The sequence below is a fragment of the Jaculus jaculus genome, chromosome 8 (genome assembly GCF_020740685.1).
Source record: "Jaculus jaculus isolate mJacJac1 chromosome 8, mJacJac1.mat.Y.cur, whole genome shotgun sequence".
NCBI classification, from domain to species: Eukaryota; Metazoa; Chordata; class Mammalia; order Rodentia; family Dipodidae; genus Jaculus; species Jaculus jaculus.
In genome coordinates this window covers 64,239,550-64,266,642 of record NC_059109.1, presented here as the reverse complement: position 1 = coordinate 64,266,642, position 27,093 = coordinate 64,239,550, and the positions used below count along the sequence as shown (strand labels likewise).

The following is a 27,093-nucleotide window of genomic DNA, read 5'->3' as shown; positions in this document are numbered from 1 at the left end:
CATCCCTGGGACTGGGTTTTGGATTAGCAGTGAGATCAGGACTTGTGTTTCAACTTCCTCTGCAATTACTTCTGGACTCCTACAGAGGTGCTGTTGAATTGATGTATTATGAATATCCCCACTGTTGTCTGTCATCTCTAAAATAAAACATTCTCCAACCAAAAGTGAGAACAGCTTGGATTACAGGGGATAAGCATAGTTATTTGAGAGACTCTTTGATGTGTGTGCTCACTCTATTTAGCTAAAAAGCACTGAAGAATCTATAAATTTCTTTTTCTTTTTTCCTTTTATTTTTTGTTTTTCAAGGTAGGGTCTCACTCTGGTCCAGGCTGACCTGGAATTAACCATGTAGTCTCAGGGTGGCCTCAAACTCAAGGTGATCCTCCTATCTCTGCCTCCCAAGTGCTGGGTTTAAAGGTGTATGCCACCATGCCTGGCTATCTATGAATTTCTTTATTTGTTTTTTAAATTTTCATTAACAATTTCCCTGATTACAAAATATATCCCATGGTAATTCCCTCCCTCCCCACCCCCACACTTTCCCATTTGAAATTCCATTCTCCATCATATTGCCTCCCCATTTCAATCATTGTAATTACATATATACAATATCAACCTATTAAGTATCCTCCTCCCTTCCTTTCTCTTCCCTTTATGTCTCCTTTTCAACTTACTGGCCTCTGCTACTAAGTATTTTCCTTCTCACACAGAAGCCCAATCATCTGTAGCTAGGATCCACATATGAGAGAGAACATGTGGTGCTTGGCTTTCTGGGCCTGGGTTACCTTATGAATTTCTTATCCATAGGATTCTGACTTTGTTCCTAATACCAGGTATGAGATTCCTCCCAGCGAATGGGTTTCATGTCTAATCCAAGAACAGTTAGTTACCTGCATAGGCCGTGTGCCACTATAGTACAGGTGTGTACCTTTTGCCTGGCTGGTTGATTTTATAACCTACAGAATCTCCTGCTTATTCATGCCATTGGTAGTCATTGTCCTCCAGCAGCTCCCATAGCACTTGCCAGTGCTATGAGGGCTAGCCAGTAGGTAACTGGTTTCCCTCTCAATTCTAGCATGGTATCTTGATGTTGTGTCTTCAGCAATAGGGTCTTACCTTTTAGAGAGCTGGACATTTAAGGAAGGAAAGGGAACAAAAAACTAAAGTGAGAGGTGGGAAGTAAAAAATGACTGGAAAAGCAAAAGGTTTGTTGGATAGTATTGAATTCTGTTAACATTCATGAATTTGTGGACTGTGTATTATCCCAGAGAGTTGCCAATTTCCTCCACCTCTTATAGTCTAAGTTGCATGGCTTTCATATAGGTTTTGGGTTTTGGTTTGGATCAAGGCTATAAATTTTTTAAAATATTTTATTTATTTATTGGGGGGGAAAGCATGAGAGAGAGAGAGAGAGAGAGAGAGAGAGAAAGAGAAAGAGTGGGTACTCTAGGGCTTCTAGCCAATGCAAATGAACTCCAGATGCATGTACCACCTTGTGATTGTGGTTTACAAGGGTACTGGGGAATAAAATCTGGGTCCTTAGGTTTTGCAGGCATGTGCCTTAGCCACTAAGCCATCTCTCTAGCCTAAGGGTACAAATTTTATAGGTATAAAAGTTCCAGGTTAAAAAATAAGTTCTAAGACCTATCAAAATGACCAGAAGATAAAGCCATATGTACTGGGCAAGTCATCTGTGTCACAACTGTCTGGGCCCAGGATACATTACAGAGGAAGTGATAGATTAAAAATCAGTGCTAATTCAAAGCCCATTCATATTTTGCTATAGAGGATACAGAAGGACAAAAAGAATGACCCATCAAATAGAAGAACTATTTGGAAAGAGGAGTATACTCAGTGGAATAGGCTGGGGGGGGGAATGAGGGGGTGCAAAAGAGAATGGGGATATGATTAAATTACAGTATGTTCATGTATAAAATTCTTAATTTTTTTTAAAGAGTGCTGTCCAGGGAAGTGGCGGTAGACACTTAGACTTAACTCATCAAAGCAGAAAATCAGAGGCTATAGAGAGCTCAACACTGAAGGAGCTTCCTAAATATTTATTTTATTTATTTGTTTGAGAGAGAAAAAAGAGGTAAATAGATAGATTGATAGATGGGGTGGGGGGGGGGGTGGGCATGCCAGGGCCTCTAGCCACAGTAAGCATACTCCAGGGCATGCACCACCTTGTTGCATCTGGCTCATGTGGGTCCTGGAGAATCAAAACTGGGTCCTTGACTTTGCAGGCAAGTGCTTTAACTACTAAGCCATCTCTCCAGTCATGAAAGAGATTTCTAACACAGCCCCTAAGGTCCAGGGAACCTTGCAGTAGGGAGGATAGAAAGGATTTAAGAGCCATAGGATAGGAAGGTGTACTGTGAGGCAATGCCCACAGAGACTGGTGCATCTATGACCCCACAATAATTACCAATGACCCCACTGAGGATGGCCCTCAGTGGAATGGGAACAGGGCATAAAAGAGAGCAACGTGATGGGAACATGGTTAAGCACTATAATTCTAAGGCAATAGAAATGGCTGAGGTAAAGAGGAGGTCAAATTTTCTGATAAAAAGACTGGCAAGCACTACTTCTTTTACCCAGATTTTGTCCAGGCTATTGTAGAATTGGGACAGACAGGAGGCTGGAAGCAGGGGCTGAGGTCTTCAGAGAAAAGCAAAATGTCCAAGCGACTCACAGCAGAAAATGGAAGTGAGCAGAGAATATGGCAGGAGCCATAGAACAGACTTACAGGAAAAGAGCTTGGGGTGCAGACTGAGGGAAAGATGTCAACGCCTCATGGCCAGAGAACCCCAAAGAATCACTGTCCTCAGAGAAGGGTTAAGTTCCACTTGGTTAGGGGCAGGGATTTCTTTTCTTTTTTTCTATTTCCCCTTTTGTTCATGTTACATGTTTTTTCCAGTACATTATTTTAAATATATTTTTACATATAAGAAAGTGAAAGTGAGTGAATGTGAGAGAGAGAGAGAGAGAGAGAGAGAGAGCACAAGAGTAAGAGAACAAGAAAGGAAAAAAAGGAAAGCAAACAAGCAAGTAGGCACTCCAGTGATTCCTGCTACTGCAGATGAATTGTCTGGCTTTATGTGGGTACTGGGAAATCAAACCCAGGCCTACAAGCCTTCAACCACTGAGTAAACTCTTCAGCCCTAATTTCACTTTTATATCATATTATATTATATTATATTATATTATATTATATTATATTATATTATATTATATTATACATGCATAATGGGTTTATATGATATATTCATATATGCATAAAATGCACTTTGGTACTATTTATTGTCCCCTTGCCTTCTCCAACTGGTCTTTTTTTCCTTCCTCAATAGTCATCTATTTTCATGTTTGCTTTTTACAAGTTTTTATTAGCATAAATTAATTAAATACAATGACAGTATTGAAGTTATCTTCTCATTGCTGAGACAACCACTTGATCAGAAGCAGTTTATAGGATGAAAGTGTTTATTTCAGGCTTAAAGATCCCAGGTGAAGCTTCATCATAACAGAGAAAGGTAGCTCACCTCATCATACATCCATAGCAGAGATACAACAGCCAACACCAGCAAGCATGAGCTGGCTCAGAACATACCTTAAGGCTGGACTCGTCTCCTAGGTCCACCGTGGTGACACACCTCCTCCATCAGGGCTTTGCCTGCTCCAGAATAAGTAGGAAGCTTATTCTTAATAAAAGATGCTTAAGACTGTGGGAACATTATTCAAACCATCATAAATGGGTTTCATAATGACATTTTCTTATGTGTATATAATGTACTTTAGTCATATTCACCTCCATTTCCCTCTCTTCTTTTTCTTCTACTATCCTCTCTTGCCCCTCTCCAACTGCCCCCTTCTCTTCTCTATTATTCCTTCTTCTTCTTTCATGTCTTTCTTTTTTGGTGAACTAATGAGTTTAATTGTGTTTTATGAGGAACATGGATGAGGGATTACTTACAAAATCATGGATAACTCACCAGAACTTATATCACTGAAGAAAACGTTTCTCTCCCTTCACCCTGAAATCATTAACTTCATATAGATACACATGAAGGAATGTCCATGGGTCCACTCTTGTGCAGATAGTGAGCAGATTATCAAATGTGCAATTGTCATGCCATGCCTGCAGGACCACATTCAACAACATCATACCCCTTTGTCCAGATGCTTTCTGTGATGCTTCCCACGTTTTCCCGTTGGAAAGAAGTGTGATGTAGATGTCCCAGTTCGGTCTGAGCATTCAACTCATTCTTAGCATGTTGACCAATTATGAGCTTCAACATTAACCACTATAAAATGTAGCTTCTCTAAGCAAAACTAAGGTCAGCACTAATCTGCAGGCACAGACAAATATTTATAAGGAAATTTGATAGGCATATCATGTTTATTTGACAAATAATTCTTACTCTAGTAAATTTGTTGGCCATTTCCACCTGATTAAAAAAAAAGGAAGGAGGGCTGGAGAGATTAAGATGCTTGCATGCAAAGCCTAAGAACTCATGTTTGAATCTCTAGGTAGGTCCTACATGCACAGTGATGCAAAGTGTACAATGTTGCACATGCGCATAAGGGGATGTGTGCATCTGGAGTTCATTTACAATAGCTGTAGGCTGTGGTGCACACATTCTGTCCCTCTCTGCCTCTTTTTCTCTCTCTCCCTGTATCTCTCAAAATAAAAAAGCAGGGACAGGGCTGGAGAGATGGCTTAGGGGTTAAGTGCTTGCCTGTGAAGCCTAAGGACCCCGGTTCAAGGCTCGGTTCCCCAGGTCCCACGTTAGCCAGATGCACAAGGGGGCGCATGCGTCTAGAGTTCGTTTGCAGTGGCTGGAAGCCCTGGCTCGCCCATTCTCTCTCTCTCCCTCTATCTGTCTTTCTCTCTGTCTGTCACTCTCAAATAAATAAATAAATAATGAACAAAAAATATTTATTAAAAAAAAAAGAATGAAAAAAAAAATAAAAAAGCAGGGACAGAGAATGGGGTTGGAGAGGTGGTGCAGTGGTTAAGGCACTTGTGTGCAAAGTCTAATGAGCCTGGGTTTGATTCCCCAGGACCCACATAAAGCTAGATGCACAAAGTGGTGCATGTGTCTGGAGTTCGTTTGTAGCAGCAAGAGGCCCTAGCATGTCCATTTTGTCTGTCTGTCTCTTGTCTCTTTCTCCCCCTTTCAAATAAATTTTTTAAAAATTGCTTAAAAGGGAAGGAAAATGACCCACACCTTCAATCCTAACACTTGGGAGGCAGAGATAAGAGGCTGCAGACCCAAGTTACATTTTTAATTCTAATATAACTAAACAATGTACACATTCAATGAAAGACAGCACTGAGTATGCAAGAGTAGGTATTATAACAACCAGATCCTCTATTAATAAAGAGGTTAAGATTTCTGGTCTGCTGATGGTTCCAAGTCAGCTTGTGACCAAGTGAAACCCTTCCCTGGTGTAATCCCAGTTACCTTTTTGGATGATTTTGGCACCCTGTGGGTTCAAGTAAGCTGGCTGGATCGCTGGAATGCTGTTCTGTTTTCTGGAGCTTGGCACTGGCTTTTCCTGTGGGGCAAGCTGAGCCTGGCAGCTGTGGCCCCACAGACCTGGCACCACTGCTGCTGGAGCTGCTGCTGCTGGAGCTGCTGCTGCTGCTGGATCTGCCGCTGTCGGAGGTGTTGCTGCTGCTGAAGCTGGAGCTGGAGCCGGAGCTGCTGCTGCCAATTACTGGAGCAGCCGCTGCAGGAGCCAAAGTCGCTGTTGCTGGAGCTGGAACCTCTGCTCCCGGAGCCACTTACGCCGGCCTGTGCGGGCTCTGGATGCCCTGCTCTCCTACTTCTCTGCTGCCGTTTTAATTTCTTATACACCTCACTTTTAGTAAAAGTGTGTATTTTGCCAGGTATTCTTTGGCTTTTTCTTCTCTAGGCTGCTTTGGTGTGATTCCTAAGCTGCCATCTTAACTGGAAATTTCTCACATGTTTAATTCTAATAAAACAACTTGAGACTATGGGGTCATATATTTTCAAACTACCAAATGTGACATAATTTGGAAAAATGATTATTATAAATTTGAAAGGGGGCAAAATTAAGATAAAAAGTCTAAAAATTAACAAATCAACTAATGCACTTGTGGCTAGCAGAAGCTCCTGGCTCCAACGTTTGAAGGGAACCAAATAACTCTATGCACATAGCATTTTTATTTTTCTGTTGGAACCTGGTTCAGTTAGTAGTCATGTTTTTCCTTTGTGGCAATTTACTTCAGCTTCTTCTTTAGTTCATATTTGTAATACATCTCTATATTTTAATTTTGAGAGTTTTTCTTATTATTTAAGTAGGTTTTCTTTTCCCTTCCTTGCTTACTTCCTCTCTTCCTTCTTCCCTTCTCATCCCTTCCCTCCCCACCCTCCCTTCCCCACCCTCCCTTCCCCTCCCCTCCCCTCCCCTCCCCTCCCCTCCCCTCCCCTCCTCTCCCCTTCCCTTCTCTTCCCTGTCTTCTGCTTCCCCTTCCCATCCCCCTCCCCTCCCCTACCTCACTCTCTCCCTCTCTCTCTCTTTCTTTCTTTTTGTTTTTTTGAGGTAGGGTCTCACTCTGGTCCAGGGTGAGCTGGAATTCACTATGTAGTCACAGTCTCAGGGTGGCCTCAAACTCACGGTGATCTTCCTACCTCTGCCTCCCAAGTGCTGGGATTAAAGGCATACGCCACCACACCTGGAAGCCCTCCTATTTTTAAAATATGGTTAATTGCTCTTATGGATTGTCTAATGTTGAATCATCTTTACATTCTCTGGATAAGTCCTACTTGTATGTGATGTGCTAAATAAATACATTTCAGTCAGCTTCTTTCTTTCTTTTTTGAAGCAGGGTCTCACATTAGCCCAGCTGACCTGGAACTCACTCTGTAGCCCAGGAAGACCTGCATTTACAGTGATGCCCTACTTTAGCATTCTGAGTTCTCAGATTATGGGTGTGCAACACCACACCTGACTACTTCAGTGTCTTTTGTTCCATATGCCAGCAATGATAATACATGCTTTTTTTTTCCCTCTAGGAGAACATATAGATTATTGTGGTTATTCTGTTCTTCCTATGGCTGTAGAACAAGATATGTTAATAGCTGTGGAACCAGTGCAAACACACACTCTTCAACTGGCCAATACAAATCCCTTGTATCCGTGAGTATTTTGAGTTGATAAGTAGGTATGGTGTGTGTGGTGGTGAATATGTATTGATGTGTTTGTATACAGATGAATTCTTCAGAAAATATCATATTTGGAGTAAATAATAATTTATTGGTAGAATAACATATGCTTCTAGTATATATAGTCAAGTTTTAAAAAATGTTAAATTTGCAAAAATTTAAAATTATGTATTAACTTTTATTAAGTGTCTATTCCATCTTTCTTTCTTTCTTTCTTTTTTTTGTTTTGCCCTAGGGTCTTACTCTAGCTCAGTTTGGAATTTACTATGTAGTCTCAGGGTAGCCTCCAACTGAAGGCAATCCTCTTACCTCTGCCTCCTGAGTTCTGAGATTAAAGGCGTGTAGCACCCACCCAGCTCCACTTTTCATTTTTTAAAAAAGTTATTTATTTAAAAGAGAGAAAGAGGGCTGGAGAGATGGCTTAGTGGTTAGGCGCTTGCCTGTGAAGCCTGAGGACCCCAGTTTGAGACTCGGTTCTCCAGGACCCACGTTAGCCAGATGCACAAGGGGGCGCATGCATCTGGAGCTCGTTTTCAGTGGCTGGAGGCCCTGGTGCACCCATTCTCTCTATCTCTCTCTCTGTCACTCTCAAATAAATAAATAAAAATGAACAAAAAAAATTAAAAAAGAGAGAGAGAGAAAGAGGGAGGGAGGGAGAGAGAATGGGCATGCCAGGGCCTTTAGCCACTGCAAATGAACTCCAGATGTGGATCCTGGGGAACTGAACCTGGGTCCTTTGGCTTGGCAAGCAAGCACCTTAACTGCTAGGCCATCTCTCCAGCCCACATAGTTTATATTTTTTCTAGGTAGGGTCTCACTCTAGCCCACACTTACCTGGAATTCACTATGGAGTATTAGGGTGGCTTCAAACTCATGGCAATCCTCCTACTCCTGCCTCCTGAGTGCTGGGATAAAAGGCATACGCCACCACGCCTCCTATTTTTTAAATATGGTAAATTGCTCTTATGGATTGTCTAATGTTGAACCATCCTTACATTCTCTGGATAAGTCCTACTTGTATGTGATGTGCTAAATAAATACATTTCAGTCAATGATGGGCCACATATAGGATGGTGATTCCACAAGATTATAATGGGGCTGAAAATTCTTATTGGCCATAATACATTTATGGGTTTTTGTGCGCATGCATGGGTGTGTATGTGTGTGTATAGAGGTCAGTAGCTGGCTTTGAAAAACCTAGAGCTCATTAATTTGGCTAGACTAGCTATCCAGTGGGCCCCAGAAATTCTTTGTTTCCTCTCTCTAGTGCTGGGATTAGAAATGTGCATCACCATGCCTGACATTTTACATGGATACTAGGGATCTAAAATCAGGGCCTTGGGCTTGTGTGGGAAATATTTCACCTCCCCAGCCATTATATTTTTGTTTTAAACCAAGTGCTACTACAAAAGAAGCATAGTTTTTAAAAATTAAAATGTTTGTAGATAAAAGATTTATACTAAGTAAGGCTAATTATTACATAAAGAACTATAAAAATAAATTTAGTAGTTTTGTGTGGTATGTCTGTAAAATTTAGGATCATGTATAGCAGAATACTAGGCTTTCATTCAACCTCCAGTCCTATTTGCTCCCTTCATGATAACGAACCTATGTAAGTGTACCATTTCCAGTTGTACCTATGGTTTTGTTTTAGCTTTTCTGTGTTTGTGTAGGTTCAGATATACAAATGTTTATCACCATGTTACAATTGCCTATAGTGTTCAATGTAGTAACATGCTATGAAGGTTTGTCTTATAGACTGTTCTGTGTAGCCTTGGTGTGTAGTAGGTTGTCCAATACAGGTTTGTGTATGTTGATTGCACCATATAGAGTTAATGCTAATAAATGATGTATGATTATATCATGATGGATTTGATTTTCAAATTATGGAAAAATATATTGGTGGTATATTATATTTTAAATTTGCTGTCTACTGAGCATTTTGTTCCCAATGACTTCTTAACACAGCAAGTATTTTTGATAAGGCACCATAATAGTTTATTAGATATAGAGATTTCTTGCTTTTCTATGGAATTCATTACATATCTTTAAAAAATTATTTTTTTTAACTTTTTTTAAAATTTTTTTTGTTCATTTTTTAAAATTTATTTATTTGAGAGCAACAGACACAGGGAGAAAGACAGATAGAGGGAGAGAGATAGAATGGGTACGCCAGGGCTTCCAGCCACTGCAAACGAACTCCAGATGCGTGCGCCCCCTTGTGCATCTGGCCTAACGTGGGACCTGGGGAACCGAGCCTTGAACTGGGGTCCTTAGGCTTTACAGGCAAGCGCTTAACTGCTAAGCCATCTCTCCAGCCCTTTTCTTAACTTTTAAAAGAAAGCCTATTAGAGAAATATCTGCTTGTTAAGCACCATATGTTGGGTAGATATATCTGTATGTCTTTTCTTCTTTTAATTTTTTTGTGTTTATTTTTATTTATTTATTTGACAGCAACAGACAAAGAGGCAGATAGAGAGAAATAGAGAGAATGGGCATGCCAGGGCCTCCAGCCACTGCAAACGAATTCCAGAATCATTTGCCCCCTTGTGCATCTGGCTAACGTGGGTCCTGGGGAAACGAGCCTCAAACCAGGGTCCTTAGGCTTCACAGACAAGTGCTTAACTGCTAAGCCATCTCTCCAGCCCCATCTGTATGTCTTTTCTTATTACTATGACTAAGTATCTGACAAAAGTACCTTCTGAAAGGAAGAATGTGTTAAGCAGGGTTATCTAGAGAAATAGAATCAGTAGAATGTATTCATGTTATAAATGGAGATTCCCTAGAAAGGCTTATATGATAGAGACTGGATAGTCTAGTGATGGTTACCTGAATATTGGAGAGGTCCAGGCTGAGAATCTGGTAGATGCTTAATCTAGATGTCAGCAGTACTAATCTGGTAGTGAATGCAGAGAAGAATCCAAGAGAGTTGCTGTCTTCAGTGCATGTTGGAAGGTTGACAAACTAGAGCCTGAAGTCAGTCATCATCATTACCTACAACAGGGTTAGATGTGTTCACGAGCCAGAAGTGCAGGCAGGCACACAAGCATCACTGACTTTCTAAACTTCTATAATTTGGGCTATCTAGTGAAAGGTGCCATCTATTCTGAGGAAGTCTTTTCAGTTAATTATTTGGAAAGGTCTTCACAATTCCTCCTAGAGGCATGTCTCTTAGTTAATTCTGGGTACTGTCTGGTGAAAATCAAGATAAATCATCACAAACCCACTGCTTGTAAAGTTAGCATTCAACCACTCTTGCATCATGCTAAATTTCCAAATGAAGAACAAGGTCATAATTCTACCTAACATAACTATCCTGTGTACAACCAAAATTACACTGGTTCTTCCCTAGAATATATGGCAGAGTTTCTGGGAGAATGATTGTCCTTTTAATACCCCACAACTTACATATGTTTGTGTAGATTTAACAACACATAAGTACTTGTATTATTTCAGTCAACATTTAATACATAGAACAGGAATAGTAGAGAAAAGAACTCTAGTATCTTCTTAATAAAAATGCATAGATACCCTAACATATTCTTAACTTAGTAGGATGGAAAGACTCATGACAAATATAACCCTCAATTCTATAACTGACCAAAGCAAGATGGAATCTCAAAAAAAGTTTTTATTTTCATTTGCATTTCCTTTATGGGTAAACATGTTGAGCATCTTTTAATAAGTTTATTGTCCATTGGTGTTTAGTGTTTTTTTAAAGATTTATTTTTATTTATTTATTAGAGACAGAAAGCAGGGAATGGCCATGCCATGGCCTCTAGCCATTGCAAACGAACTCCATATGCATGCACTACTGTGTGCTCCTGGATTACATGGGACCTGGAGAATCAAACCTGGGTCCTTAGGCTTCATAGGCAAGGACTTTAACTGCTAAGCCATCTCTCTAGCCCCATGTTTAGTGTTTTAACCTAATGTGATATGGGGAATTTCTTTTTTGGTCCTGTCTACTTGGTGTTCTTTGTACCTCTTATATCTGGTTGGGGCTCTTTTTGTACAATTCAAAAAATTTTCTTCTGTAATTTTATTAAAGATATTTTCTATGGTTTGTCCTATAGTTCTTCCTTTTCTTGCATGCCCATGATTCAAATGTTTGGTCATTTTAAGGTGTTCCACATTTCCCTCATGTTCTGTTTGTACATTTTGTGGACCTTGTCTTTAATTTTGGATTTTCAATCCATTTTCTTCATCTTATCCTCGAGCTTTGATATTCTGTTCTCTACATGATCTATTGTTACAGTCAGGTTTGCATTACTGGTAGAAACCATCCAACTAAGAGCAGCATGTAGGAAAAAGAGGTTTATTTTGGCGTACAGACTCGAAGCTCTATAATGGCAGGGGAAAACGATGGCATGAGCAGAGGTTGGATATCACCCCCTGGCCCACGTAAGGTGAACAACACTGGCACAGGGAAACTAACTATAACACCATAAGCCTGCCCCCAACAATACACTGCCTCCAGGAGATGTTAATTCCGAAATCTCCATTAGCTGGGAACCTAGCATTCAGAACACCTAAGTTTATGGGGGCACTGTAAGTAAACCAACACATTCCACACTAACCTGCTTCACCCTGCCTATGGCAATTTCCAAAACACAAGACAGTGTTGTAAACTCAATGATCCTCTCTTTCCTGCATTTCTTCTATTCCACAATACCAGGTGGGGGTGCCAGTTTGTTAATATGGGGGGTAATAAGGCAGACTTTGAAGAACAGGACACTCCTTGAGCACACAGGCTCAAAAAGAGTCTACATTCTTCCTGTTGCCCCAGTGCAGGTCAGCTGCCCCACTCTCAATAGTTGTTATCTCTCAAACAATTTGGAGGTGAACAGGCAGCAGTTTAGGCCCAAAGATTTCATTTTTTCTATGCTATATCCCTCTGCTCACACCAGTTTGTTTCAATGCAAAGTAGCCCTACACAACTTTCAGGACATGGACATAACAGCAAGCTTCTCACATAAACTGCTAGCCCAGTCCAAGCAAAGCTCTTTCTCAACCTCATAAGCCAGAGCCTCACAGTCAGGTGTCTAGCAGCAATCTCACTCCTCGGTACCACTTTACTGTTGCAGTCAGGTTCACATTGCTGGCAGAAATCACACAGCCAAGAGCAGCTTGTGGGAGAACTAGGTTTATTTTGGCTTACAACAAGGGGAAGCTCCACGATGGCAGGAGCAGAGGGTGGATGTCATCCCCAGCCCACATAATCTGTACAACAGGAACAGGAGAGTTTGTCAAACACTGGCAAGGGGACACTGGCTTTAATACCCATAAGCCCATCCCCAACAATATACTGTCTCCAGGAGATGTTAATTCCCAAATCTCCATCAGCTGGGAACCTAGCATTCAGAGCACCTAAGTTTATGGGGGAACACCTGAATAAAGTCAGGACATCTATTCTGTTGGTGAGGCTTTCTTGGGAGCCCTTTAAATGAGTTAGTTCATTTTTGTTTTAGTTATACTTTTCCTCAGTGTCTCCATGTCTTTATTGAATTCCATTTTTATTTCTTGATTTGACTTTCTTATTGTCTCTTGGAATTAATTTCTGCATTTGGTCATGTTCTTACTGAGTTTATTCCACTGATCAATTAGTTACTTTTTTATTGAATCCATTTTATTCAGTCATCTATTGTGTTCTCTTTATTGATTCTCTTCCATTTCATTCAGCCATCATTGAGTTCTGTTTTGAATTTTTTTCATTGTTTGTTGTTTCATTTCATTCAGCTGTTTGTATGTGGCCTCATTAAGTTTGTTTAATATGCTTATCATAATTTCAGTTTGGATTTCTATGTCTGGAGTTTCCCCTAGGCTTTCATTGGAGGTAATACTGTGTATTCTTGGTGGGGGCATCTTGCATTAGTTTCTTGCATTATTAATATTATTATTATTTGTATTGAGGTGTGCTCATCTTGAGATAGCCCTTTTGTCTTGCTAAGAATGCAGTAATACCAGCTTTTGTTGAGTTGCCTGGTCTGCTTTGATTGAAGTGGGTGTGGAATAGCAGTCTATCCACAGGTTTAAGTTGGGTACATGTAAATCTGAGCAGCCACCCCCTTGGGTATGCAGTTTCCTGTAGATCTGGGATGGATCCTGGCCTACTTGGTGCCCAGGCTGTAGAGTGTGTTCTGCTAGGGAGTCCATAGTAAGGGAGGTGTAGGTAGGCTGGGGAGTGAGGTCAGTGCCAAATGGGGATGATCCCTTATTCCAGAAGTGTTACCAAGGTTGTGTCTATGTGGGTAGAGGAGTTCACCTGGGTCCTATTCACCCTGTACTGCTAACTGGTGGGGGCTTGGAGTGCAGTCATCTTCAAAGTCCCTGTGCTGGTGGCAGTGGCGATGCTCAGGGGCACAAGTCCACAAGGAGGGCCTGAGCTAAGTGGGGCTTATTCTCAATCTCAGCAAGTGGGATCATAGAGTGGGTGCTTATCTGAACCCTATTGTGCTATTATCCTTAGTACCCAGGACTTGGGAGTATGATCAGCTCCAGAATCCCTACTGGTGGTGGTAGCAGAGGTTTGGGGGGTAGAGTGGGGAGTTTATCTCCTAGTGTGGCTGATCTCCAATCCTTGCAAATAGGGATCAGGATTGTACTCATCTGGGGGAGTGCGGAAACTCATCTGGGCCCTGGTCACTATATCCTACTCATTCTCTGTAGCTGGGAGTACAGTCATCTTTGGAGCTCCTACTGGTAGTGGCAGTGGAGGATCAGGTGGAAGATGGTAGGTGGTGAGTGTGAATGATGTAGTTTAATCCAGATGATACTCTATTTTTTTGTCAAAATGACCTGACAATTGGAATCACCCACTACTGTTGTGCTGAGGCTAATTTGTGGCATTACATCTACTAGTGTTTCATGAAATTTGTGGTGTGTCAGTGTATATATGTTTAGAATTGTAATGTCCTCTTATTGGATTGTTTCCTTGATCAGTGGAAGTGACCTTCTTTACCACTTTGAATATTGTTGGTTTGAAGTCTATCTTGTTATTAACACAGGGACACCTGATCTTTCTGCATCTGCTTGAAATGCCATTTTCATTTCTTTCATCTTGAAGTAGCATCTATATTTTATGGAGATCCATGTTCCTTGGAGGCAACAATTGGAGAGTCAGCTCTTAATATTGCTGAGCCCACTAGAGAAACCATTATTGCAATTCTGTTTCTTTAGAACCATTCCTGGTAACACAATATGTATTAGTTGGGGCTCTTTAAAGGAACAGAACTTATAGAATGTATACATATTGTAAAAGGGGATTCACCAGATTGTTTTGTACAATTGGGGTTGGGTAGTCCAATAATGGCTGCCTGCACACTTTAGAGGATGAGCACCTGGTAGCTGCTGTCTTCTAATCTTGTCTTGATGACTTGGAAGGTTCCTGTAGAGTCTCTGGTATTTAATCCTCATTGCTGAACGAAAATGAATTTATTTCAGTGAAAGATGGTTGCAGTAGCAACCTCAGTAGCAGCAGTTACAATGTGGATGGACACACTCAACAAGAAGCAAAAGCTGGGGCTGGAGAGATGGCTTAGCGGTTAAGTGCTTGCCTGTGAAGCCTAAGGACCCCGGTTCGAGGCTCGGTTCCCCAGGTCCCACGTTAGCCAGATGCATAAGGGGGCGCACGCGTCTGGAGTTCGTTGGCAGAGGCTGGAAGCTCTGGTGCGCCCATTCTCTCTGTCTCCCTCTATCTGTCTTTCTCTCTGTGTCTGTCGCTCTCAAATAAATAAATAAAACATTAAAAAAAATTAAAAAAAAAAGAAGCAAAAGCTGGTAGGCAAGCCACACTACTCCCCGCCCCCTCAGATCTCTCTCTCTCTCTTTTTAATCTTACCCACTTGGTCAAAAAATACCACCTATTTTGACGGAATGCCTACTCCCTCTAGTTAATTCCATGTAGAAATGATAGCTTAGGCCCTCCCAGAGGGATTTCTTTCAGTTGATTCCAGATCCTATCAAGTGATCAATCAAGATTAACTATCACAAGGTACTATCCATCATGTCAAGGAAAGTGGCGGCAGGAGTGTGAGGTGGCTGAACCCATTGGAAGGATGCAGGGAGAGCTGGATGCTGGTGCTCTACTTACTTACTTTCATGTATGTGCGTGTGTGTGTGTGTGTGTGTGTGTGTGCGTGTGTGTAGTCCAGAGGCATCTTTGCGTGTCATTCTTCAGACACATCCAGCTTTTATGATTATGAGACAGGGTCTGTCCTTGGGTAGAACTCACTAAGTAGACTGGACTGGTTAGCCCATGAGGTGCAGGTGGACCTGCCTATCCCCACCTCTCCAGTGCTAGGTTTACAAGCCATCATACATGGCATTGACTAAGGTGTGTCTGGGGATTGAACAGAGGCCCTCATACTGCCAAGGCAAGCACTAAGTTATCTGCTTAACCATTTTTTCCTTTTGATTCAGCCCAAGACATGGGATGATATTGTCCACATTCAGTGTGGATCTTCACAACTCAGTTAGCCTTTCTGGAAATGCCTTCACTGACATACCTGGAGGTTTGTCTCCTAGGGGATTCCAAATTCTGTCAAGTTGACAATCAAGATAAGCCGTAACATACCATAATTTACTTAATTCCCCTATGATGAACATTTGGATCTTTTTCATCTATTTATGTGAGTTATGAGCATTTGTGTACAAAGCAATATTTAGATATCAAACTTTTTCTTGAATCTATAAGAGAAAAATGTCTGGTTTGCCTATTTAAAAAGTCTTCTTTTTGCCACTTATACTGTTTGACAATCCTACCAGTTGTTTATGAGTTGAAGTTGCTTCATATTCTTGGTGACATATATTTAAAATTTTTAGCCATTCTGATAAATGTAGTTTTTTTGTATTTTTATTTAATTTGTTAAATAATGTGTCATCTATGAACAACAAAGATACAATTTTTTCTTTTTATTAAGCCACACAGATGCTCAAATTCGATGGGTGGCAGAGATGTGGGGGAAGAAGGCTTTGAGTGTTCCTGTTTCATTTGGGAACTACCAAATAGGCACAGAAGATAACATTTCTGTGCTTTATACCAGCTTAACAAGGACTGACATGAAAGAAAATAATTGATGTAGATCATGCTAAAATATATTGTTTCCTCTCTGTTTAAGGAAATAAAAAGGGTCTGTAGTTTAGTCATTAAGTGCACTGTAGCTTCCTGACTTAACTTTTAGCAGCTGGAGGTATTCTTTGTTTTGCTTTCTGGAGACTGATGTATACACACTGAAAATAAATAGAAAAGAAGGTTCAGTGTTTCTGTTTTGCCACAAGATGGCAGCAGTTGGCCATTAATTTTTCAGTACAAGGCCTACAGATTTAAATTAATAGTGCCTTTTTCTTTTATTAGGGACTTCAGTACTAGTGCTAATAACATTGACATCGACAAAACCAAACCTCTGTGGCACAACTATTTCCTATGTGGATTTAAAGGCATTCAGGTAAATTGATTTATAAAGCTCTTCAGTAACAGTTGAAATTATAATGTGTATTATGTCCCATTAGCTTTATCATTTTTGTCTCCTTTCAAAACTAAGTGATACTTCTTTTCTATTTTGATACCTAATGTTTCAGTGGGTGGGAAGGCATGATTGTCTCTGGCAGTATTTTTGTCTAGCTGCTCCTGAGCAGATGCATCTAGAGGATACATTCTGTAATATTATTTACAGTTTGTTCTTGGAATATATGGGAGCATACTGTAATTAGACTTAGAGTTGGACAGCCCTGGGTTTGAATCTGGACTCTACTAAACTGTGTTAATTTCACCTAAGTCTATAAAATGATGAACTGTTATACCAACAAAGAGCTGTTGCAATGATGATATGATGTTGGCCTTTATTGGGCTCAATACATGGTAACTAGCAGTGTTACTGCTAGTCCAGGTAGAGTTAAAATAAAAAAAAAAATGTAGTGAAATGTTTTAGTAAAAGTAATTTCCTAGGAACATTGAATAACTACCTTGAAAATCTCTAATGTGATATTGTAGTAAAAGGAAATATTCTTTGTTTCATAATTAAAGAAGTATGAAGCACAAGTGACATGTCAAATGATAGATAAAGGATGTTAAGAGGTAGATTTTGCCTTTGTGAAGCAAAATCAAGCAAACAAACAGGCTTTGTTTTAGAGAGCTTGTGATCCTAGTGGCTTGGAGGTCCTACATGAAACCTTGACAGGAACTTACTCATTACAGAAATGCACCAAAGTTACTTCTGGTCTAGTCCTGTACTCTAATTATGGAGGTCTGGTCTTGGAGTTACAGCACTTAGTTCTTTATTTGAGAATGTTTTTCTCCCAGTCATGTGGCACAACTTCTGGGAAAAGTTATTGGCAGATTTTTAACCTTAACATTGTCTGGATTTTCATACACATTAGTAAGAATTACAGTATTTAAAAGTATTTGTTTGGCAAATGCAACATGCTTTTTTGTAGCATATTGAAAAGTAACCTGAATGATGCATGTTGTCATGTACTGTTTTTGAAACTTTTAGGGTTTAAAACCTTCTTTGGTTTGACAACTTAGGAGCAAAAACAGATTTGTACAACAAACTTTTTGCATAAAAGTATTTTAAGGGCTGGAGAGATGGCTTAGCGGTTAAGCGCTTGCCTGTGAAGCCTAAGGACCCCGGTTCGAGGCTCGCTTCCCCAGGTCCCACGTTAGCCAGATGCACAAGGGGGCGCATGCGTCTGGAGTTCGTTTGCAGAGGCTAGAAGCCCTGGCGCGCCCATTCGCTCTCTCTCCCTCTATCTGCCTTTCTCTCTGTGTCTGTCGCTCTCAAATAAATAAATAAAAAATAAAATAAAAAAAAATTTTTAAAAAAAGGTGTGTGACAACACATCTAGCTATTTTCAAAAAAAAAAAAAAAAGTAATTTAAATGTTAGCCTGTCTAGTAACCTTCAAATTCAAATACGAGAAAGTGCCAGGGCATGGGATAATCTGTTTATATGAAATTGAACATGTTATCCTTTTGGGATAGAGCTGTTATAGGATTTGGCACAACCCATTTGTGTTTTTGAATCTGTTGTGCATTTTAATTTAGACATTCTGTGGTAAGTTTGTAAGTATGATTCATGTTCAAGATGCTCTGTGGATCAGTTGATGGTTAAATATATAGTATTCCCCAATGATTATTTTTAAAACAAGCTGTCTGGTATTCTGAATGGAAGGGCATTGGCAGCTACACAGTTTCAGTTTATAATTTGCTTGTATTTCTGGAAAGAAATTTTTAGATGACTTGAAATCAAGAAGAGAAGTATATTCAACTGAATCTTGTCTTTTGTGGTACATGGTTGTGCTAAGGAAGAGAAAAAAAGGATAAAACATCTTTTATTTGCAAAGTTTTGTTGCTACTTTGGTTAATCTAACTAGTTTATTGAAATTTCTTACTAGAATAATATGTATGATGAAATGCATAATTAGATAATAGAATAGATTTTCACACTTTGGTCTTGAATCATTTGTGAAGACAATGGTTCTTTTCCTTGAGGAGGAGGTAGCATTGACTTTTTAAAAAAAATTATTTATTTATTTATATGAGAGCGACAGACACAGAGAGAAAGACAGATAGAGGGAGAGAGAGAGAATGGGCGCGCCAGGGCTTCCAGCCTCTGCAAACGAACTCCAGACGTGTGTGCCCCCTTGTGCATCTGGCTAACGTGGGACCTGGGGAACCGAGCCTCGAACTGGGGTCCTTAGGCTTCACAGGCAAGCGCTTAACCACTAAGCCATCTCTCCAGCCCATATTTTTAATTTTAATTTTATTTTTTGTTTTGCTTTTCAAGGCAGGGCCTTGCTATAGCTCAGGTTGACTTGGGATTCATTATGTAGTTTCAGGCTAGCCTCGGACTCATGGTGATTCTCCTACCTCTGCCTCCCAAGTGTTGGGATTAAAGGCATGCATCACCATGCCCAGTGCATTGACTTTATTTTTAATCCTAAACCACAGATGTTATAATATCTTTTACAGAGGGTCCTGGTCTTAGATGTTGATTTGACCACATTGGATTTTTCTATCTTTGAATCAGAGTCTACTTGTTTATTTGGACTCTCCTATTTGTAGAATCTGTTTTACTGCAACATTTAGGGTCTGCATTCTCATTTGTGGCTGAATTCTACTTTGGCTGCCTGTAAAGCTACCATATGGCTAAATTGTATCTATAAATTCTAGTAAAAAATCTGGATTTCCTCATGTGGCTGACTTTCATTGAATCATAGTGACAGTATGCTGGCCAGGCTTTGTACCACAATGAGAAGTACTCAGAGGCCCAGGACCCAGCTCCCAGCTCCCTTTGTGTGAGTTTAGGAAAGTCTTTTAATCTCTTTGTGCATAGTTTTTTTTTTTTTTTCTGGAAGTAAAAGAGCTGAGATCATTTGGACCTCCTTTTCTTCAGAGGGCTTTCTGAAGCAAACTCCATGGAAATAAGCCACTTGTTAAAATCAAAGTGCTGGAGATGGCCTGGCACAGAATTTTAACCTAACTTGCTAATGATTATGTGTTTCTGGTCTTGTTATTTGGCAATTTGAATTATAATTGCTTTATAGTTTTCCTATATTTGTTCAAATCAATTAATATTCAAAAATAGAATAATCAAGGCAATTTTTGGAAATGAATCAGTAGATTTTTATTGGACAAAGTAAAAATTAATCTTTGGATTTCCTTACCCTATGACAAGAGCATCAGATGTTATGTGTAGTTTCTTCCAAAGTGAATTCTATAACTAGTTTTTATGAATATTAAGTCTTTTGATAGGGGCTGGAGAGATGGCTTAGTGGTTAAGCACTTGCCTGTGAAGCCTAAGGACCCCAGTTCGAGGCTTGATTCCCCAGGACCCTTGTTAGCCAGATGCACAAGGGGGGGGCTCATGCGTCTGGAGTTGGTTTGCAGTGACTGGAGGCCCTGACATGCCCTTTTTCTCTCTCTCTGCCTCTTTCTCTCCCTGTCACTCTCAAATGAATAAATTTAAAAAATTAAAAAAATTTAAAAATTTTAAAAAATGTCTGTTGATAAACTTATTTCCTTTGGGGAGAGAAGGTTTTTTTGCTTCTTGAATCCCAACACAGAGATTGCTATTGTTTTATTTAATTTTTTTCTTCTTACATTCTTAGGAACACTTTGGCCTTAATAAGCTGACTGGAATGAACTGCCTGGTAGATGGAAATATCCCCCCAGGTTCTGGCCTCTCTAGCTCTAGTGCTTTGGTCTGTTGTGCTGGCTTAGTGACTCTTACAGTGCTGGGGCAGAAGCTATCTAAGGTAACTACCTGTGACAGTAAGCCTCACAGAATCTCTTCATCAGGTATTGGCATCCGAATTTCAAAATCAGAATGACTTCCCTAATTGAAAAATCGTCTTAACTTGAAAGGATTGCTTATATGAGTAAAACTGTAATTTAACAAATTCTGCTTGTGGTAAATCAGTAAAGGGAGCTGATATTCTCCAGACAGCAAGTGAACACATGCATGTATTATTATTTTACAGTGCTCTTGAATGAAATATGGGGTTTAAATGTAAGGCTATCATTTTTAAAAGATCTCTAAATTTAAGAACCTAAATTTAGAGCATGAAATTTTAGGCTTCATGCTTGGGCCTGCTTCTTTTCACCTAAAACCTTAAATATTTGACAAGCAGTGGGTAAAAAGGGTAAAGAATAGGCAATAAAAGAACTGAGTGGCATATCTGTTTATGCTAGAAGATTAGTCAGTGAAATAGGTTTAAAAATATTACATTACAAAGAGGAAATGCTTATTTAAAGGAAAGACATATCCTATAAGAGGTCAGAATGCCTTTAAACTTTCACATAAATCTCAGACTTTACAGTTTAGAGCAAATGTGCTCAGTTTTAATTACCATTTTGATATTCTTGTTTAAAATGTTGTTATAGGTTCTTTGAACCCATGTCCATAAACTATGAGGTTTACAGATGACTTGGAAACAGCTGGCATCAGGTATATTAAAAATAATAGCTGTGCTGGAAAGATGGTTTAGTGCTTAAGGCGCATGCCTGTGAAGCCTAAGGACCCAGGTTTGATTCTCCAGGTCCCATATATGCTAGAGTGCTTGGTGGCACATGCATCTGGAGTTCATTTGCAGTGGCTGGAGGCCATGGCGTGCCCATTCTCTCTCTCCTTTTCTTTTTTTTTTTCTTTTTTTTTTTTTTTTATAAATGAATTTTTTTGGTTTATTTTTACTTGTTTGAGAGTGACAGACAGAGGGAAAGAGGCAGAGAGAGAGACAGAGAGAAAGAGAATGGGCGCGCCAGGGCCTCCAGCCACTACAAACAAACTCCAGACGCGTGCGCCCCCTTGTGCATCTGGCTAACGTGGGTCCTGGGGAATCGAGCCTCGAACCGGGGTCCTTAGGCTTCACGGGCAAGCGCTTAACCGCTAAGCCATCTCTCCAGCCCGTCTCTCTCCTTTTCTGTGTTAAATAAATAAATAAAAATAAGATCTTTATTAAAAAAAGCTAAATTCTTTTCTTTTGAGCCAGAATTTTATTTTTTCTATTAGATATGGAAATACTTAGCATGTAAACAACATATGTTGGTACCATCCTTTTCCTCTTCCCTGCCCCTTTTCTGAAGAGGCCTTCCTTGTTGGGGATGCAGGTCAACCCCATGAGGATTATGGGTTATGCATTATGGGTGGGGGAGAGGCAATGTCTCTGCACAAAATGTCCCCAACTGTGGCTCTAACAATCTTTCCACCCCCTTATTCTGCAAAATTCCCTGAGCCATGCTGGGAGCATTTTATGTCTACTTCAGTGATGAGCACTTAGGAGCCTCTGGATCTCTGGTTTGGTAGGTGTTGAGTATCCTCAGTATCTTTCTCCATCACCCTGTGCTGATACCAGATTCACTAAGAAAGCAGCACTAATTTCCCCAATTCCTCTGTGGTTTCAGCTAAGGCTGCTGGTGGAGTGCTCTGGGTCATTTATTTCCTCAGGCCCAGCTCCCATCTGAAGAGAAGCAGATTCTCCAACAGAGAATGAAGTTAGCACTAGTTAACTGGCATAATCATTATTAATTTAGAGAGAATTAAAAGAGCTTAGACCCTCTTATAGTCTAAGGTTAGTGGGAGCTTGACAATGGAAAGCAGAATCATTATCTTGATACGATTCTGACTTGTTTCCCAGTTCCAGATATGGTTTCCTTTCCACTGAGTGGATCTTTTTATCCAGTCCAAGAGCAGTTGGTTGCCCACCATGGCTGTGTGCCACTATTGCACTTGTGTGAGCAACACATCAGGTTGTTTGTTTGCTTCTGAGTAGCTTAGACTTTGAGTTACTTGGACAGATGTTGGCCACTTTACCCCAGTAGCTCATGTAGTGCCTTCCAGCACAAGATGGGTAATTGTCTAGGGACTGGCTCTCTTGCAGATTCCAACCATGTCTCTCCATTGTCCATGCTGACAACATATGGTGTCTTCAGCAGTAGGGTCTTACTATTAACCTCTGGTGGGTAATCAAGTGCTCTGACACAAGTCTGTTTCATTTGTTTTGGGAGATCTAGTAGGTCTCTTTGATCAACAGTTCATTGTGGATGTAAACCACATCCTGGTATAGGGAATTACAGGTCAGCACCAAGGGAAAAGAAAAAAGAAAAAGTGAAGAAAGAGAAACAGGAGAATTTGGAGGGTAGGTTACAAAACCTATATTATTAGTGGTTTTTTTTTTTGTGTGTGTGTATGTGTTTGTGTTGTATAGACAATATGAGTGATGTGGCACGCGATGTGGTATATGAACACATGTGCTGAAATATATGTGTCCTATGCACATGTCTGTGGAGACTAGAGAAGAATGTTGGGTGACCTCTTATCATCCATCTACATATTTTCTTGTTATGGATTGCCCTCAATTGAGGGCTGCTATCCATAAGTGAGCCCCACTTATTCTTTGGCCTCTGCCTCCCACCCTTCAGTGTGGACTGGGGCTACATAGGTGTACCTAACTGGCCATGCCCAGCTTTTTACAGGGTTCTGGGGAGTTGAACTTGGTGGTCTCTGGCTGAGAGGTCCTCTTGATTAAGTGGAAAGCACTCAACCATTGGCCCATCTTCCAGGCCATACATTCTTAAGTTTTTAGAGTATGTTTGAATTTTAATTGTGTAAGTATTATATGGGGGCAAAAAAAGGGGGGAGAAATCAAAGTGACAAAAGAGGCTCAGACACAATTTTATTTAGTTGTCATTTGTAAGTATACATTAATTAGCCCTCTGTAAGCAATTACCTTTTTCTGTTACATAGGTTGGTAATCTTTTTTTTTTTGAGAAGAGAAAGAAAATCCAAATGTCAAGTATGCCTTTCTTGGTACAACATTTATGTCATTATATGTTTTAGTCAGTGTGTTGCTATAAAGAATATCTGAGGTGAACAACTTCATTTGGCTTATAGTTTCAAAGGTTTCAGTCAGTATTCCACTGACTCCATTGCTGTGGAGCTATGTTTAAGCTGTTCTCATGAGAGAGAAACTCAGCCATTATTCATTTAGTGACAACTTTGTATTGGGTAATATTCAAAGCACTGGAGAAATAGTAGATGTAAATCTTAACCCTCACAATGCTCATAATTTTAAAGGGGAATAGATATAAATAAATAGGTAATTAGAAGAGGTAAAATAAATAGTATGATGTAATAGCAAATCTGACTTAGAGAGCATAGGACATTTAAGATGAAACACCAAAGATTCAAGGTGTTTTAGATGTCAGTGAAGAAATATTGATTGTAACCTTATAAAATATAGCCTTTTAATTTGGACTTTTCATAGTATAACTTCTATTATATGTTAGAAATAAAGATAGCATGCTGACACTGATTGTAGCAAGTGAAAGAAATAGCTAGAGTAAAACCAATCATAGGCTGTTGGAAAAATTAAAAGAGGCTGATTAAGGCAGGAGCTTACAGTAATTGGCTAACAGTAAGAGACCAAATTCTGGGATGCTGAGTAATTTGGACTTCATCTCGATAGTAGTAGGAAATAGTTTCTGGGTTTTATTTTAGAAAGAGGCTAACATGCTTATATCTAAATTTTAGAAACATCAAACTAACTGTATTATAAAGTCTGAATTTGAGGGTAGCAATGCTAGTAGCAAGGAGGTGATTTGGTCTATAGGAGTGCCAGTGAGAATGAAGAGAAATGGGTATTGGGCTCAAGGTACATCCTGAACAAAATCAATAGGTTGTGGTCATTGATTGGATGTGGAAATAGGGGACATCAAAGAATCAAGATTATTTCCAGGTCTCTGGCTTTCTGCAGTTCACTGGTATATGGATTATAGGTGGCAATTAGACCTGAGAGAAAGCCAAAATGTTGAGTGTGAGGAATATATGGGTATACTGATGGAATGTGTTTTATATTCACCTATGAAAAATAATGCCTCTGAAGGTCAAGATAGATATCTGAAACTGAGTTAATCCATTCGATAATCATTAAATATATATAATTCACTATTTTGTCATTATCCTTTTTGAAACAGGGATTGTAGGCTGGCCTCAAGTTCATGATTCTCCTGTCTTAGTCTCCTCAGTGCTTGGATTACAGACCTATATCACCATGTCAGGCTATGTTGGCTTTAGACATCTTTGGAGTAGATGAGGACATCCAATGTAGGCAAAAGGTAAGGGCAACTAGGACAGAACTCTGGGTGTACACATTGGAAGACGTGCAGAAGAGATAACAACTGACAAAAATACAGAGCAATTTACAATAGCAATGGATTGAAGGTTTGATGAGAAGTAGGAAGTTTAGAAGTTCATTGAATACAAAGTATCTGACAATGCAGACAAAAAGCAATAATCTGATATATAGTCTGAAGTTAAGGTCTGAAGTCAAGTTATTTCTTTTTTAGTGCTAGGACTGGTAAACTTTTTTTTTGGTTTTTTTTTTTTGGTAGGTTTGTAACCCTTAATATGAATGACTAAGTGAAAAGGAAAAAGAAGATAAAAGAAAATTGTGAGCATAAGAACTTAAAGGACTTTAGAAAACTTAAAGGACTGTAAAAAATCCTTTGTATGTAAGCTGGGTGTGGTGGTGCATGCCTTTAATCCCAACACTGGGGAGGCAGAGGTAGGAGGAGATTGCCATGAGTTCAAGGCCATCCTGAATTCATAGTGAATTCCAGGTCAGCCTGCACTAAAGTGAAAGCCTACCTCAAAACAAAACAACAACAACAACAAAAAACAACTCGTGTGTGTGTGTGTGTGTGTGTGTGTGTGTGTATGTGCATGTGTGTGGGAGTGCAAAGTTGATATTGGGTATCTTCTTCAGTTGGTCTCTGCTATATGTTTTGAGGCACGGTCTCTCACTGGACTTGGTGGTACTGATTCAGCTAGACTTGCTTGGCCAGTGAGCCCCACAGTTCCTTCTGTCTCAGTTTCCCATATGGGGATTTCAAGTGTATACCAATATACCTGGCTTTCTATGTAAGTGTTGGGGATTGAACACAGGTCCTCACGCTTGCATGACAAGCATTTTATTGACTGAGCCATATCCATAGCTTCCCAAATACTCTTTTGTATTGACATATCAATTAGTGTCCTGGTAGGAAACAAATGGCACATAGGGTGTCACTGAAGAGAGTTTAACAAAGTAGTTACAATGGTCCAAGGTTAAGGGAGCCCACTTAGGAAGAGTTCCTTTGCCATGTTGGCAGCCATAAGTCAGGAGTTGTAGCTTTGGAGTCACATTGCTAGAAATCTAGCAACCTCAGGAAATAAAGAGGGGCATAGATTAAAGTGGCAATGAGTGGGTTGAATGGAGGAAGATGTCTCCAGAGGCTCAACCTTCTCAGGCAGAGAAATGTGAGAATGAAGGGGCAATAGGACAAGTAGTGAATAATCAGCGCCCCCCCCCCTTTTTTTTTCTTTTTTCGAGGAAGGGTCTCACTCTAGTCCAGGCTAACCTGGAATTCACTTTGTAGTCTCAGGGTGGCCTTGAACTCATGGCGATCATCCTACCTCTGTCTCCCAAGTGCTGGGACTAAAGGCGTGCACCACCATGCCCGGCCCAGCCCATTTTTTATAAGGACATAAATCCCCACAAGAGAGTTGTGACTGAAGCCCTCCCTAATGAGGCATACTGAGGCCTAATCCGTATACCTCATTCAGTTGCAATTACTGTAAGTAGATTTGAAAATTATTTATTCATTAATAAATTAAAAGTTATATGTCTGAAGCTAGCAAAACAAAATTACTTAGTTACACACAAAATTCAGAAAGCAGAAATTATGAACTTAAATGGTTCTTTGTAAAAAAGGGTATGGTATAGTAAAATACTTAAAGAAAAGGACGTAGAATTTTCTGGCTTCAAAATGTAAGAATAAGAACACATCTCTCCTGTCATTATCCCATACTCAGTCTTCTGTTCTCAAATGTCATCACTATACAGGGAAAATTAAGACAGAAACAATTCAGTCTATCTTTGATAAACCAAAGATAAACCAACTTGAAACCACAAAACACAAAGACGAAAAGTGGATGGAAGAATGGTGCGTGACTTAGCAGAATGGAGAAAGGTCAAAGTTAAGTGCCTGTGGAAGGAGATGTAGATGGAAGCAAAGTGACTCATCCTGCAGTTTTGGGAATGCTTAGGAGGAAAGCAGGGTAGTATGGTAAATGAGTTCTTCATTGAAGGTCTTTATAAAGATAAATAGATCCTGAAAGCCTTCTCTTGCCTGGGACAACTCCCCCTACTTGTGCAGCAGTATCTGGAAAAAAAGACCAAACTTTCTGCACTTGAGGATACTAAACATCCAGAAAGAGATGGGAAGTAGCTTTGGTAACAAGGGATAGGGGACATTCTGCCTTACAACAGTAAGCTTTCCAGTTCTTGCCCTCTGGTCAGCTCTACTACACTGGCAGACTTACCATCCTATACACATTAAGGATTATTAGAGCTGTCTTTGA

General features: G+C 39.9%; 1 protein-coding gene across 4 annotated transcripts in view; it reads left to right on the top strand.

Annotated features, from left to right (window-relative positions):
* The window catches only part of Galk2 (galactokinase 2), a 201,806-nt gene that overhangs the window by 28,942 nt on the left and 145,771 nt on the right, over positions 1–27,093 (top strand). For all 4 annotated transcript variants that reach the window (XM_004669731.2, XM_045156144.1, XM_045156145.1 and 1 more), the window contains 3 exons: positions 7,044–7,167; positions 16,549–16,639; positions 20,303–20,449. In XM_004669731.2, the coding sequence (XP_004669788.2) occupies positions 7,044–7,167; positions 16,549–16,639; positions 20,303–20,449 (362 nt within the window). The remainder of the gene's footprint in view (positions 1–7,043; positions 7,168–16,548; positions 16,640–20,302; positions 20,450–27,093) is intronic.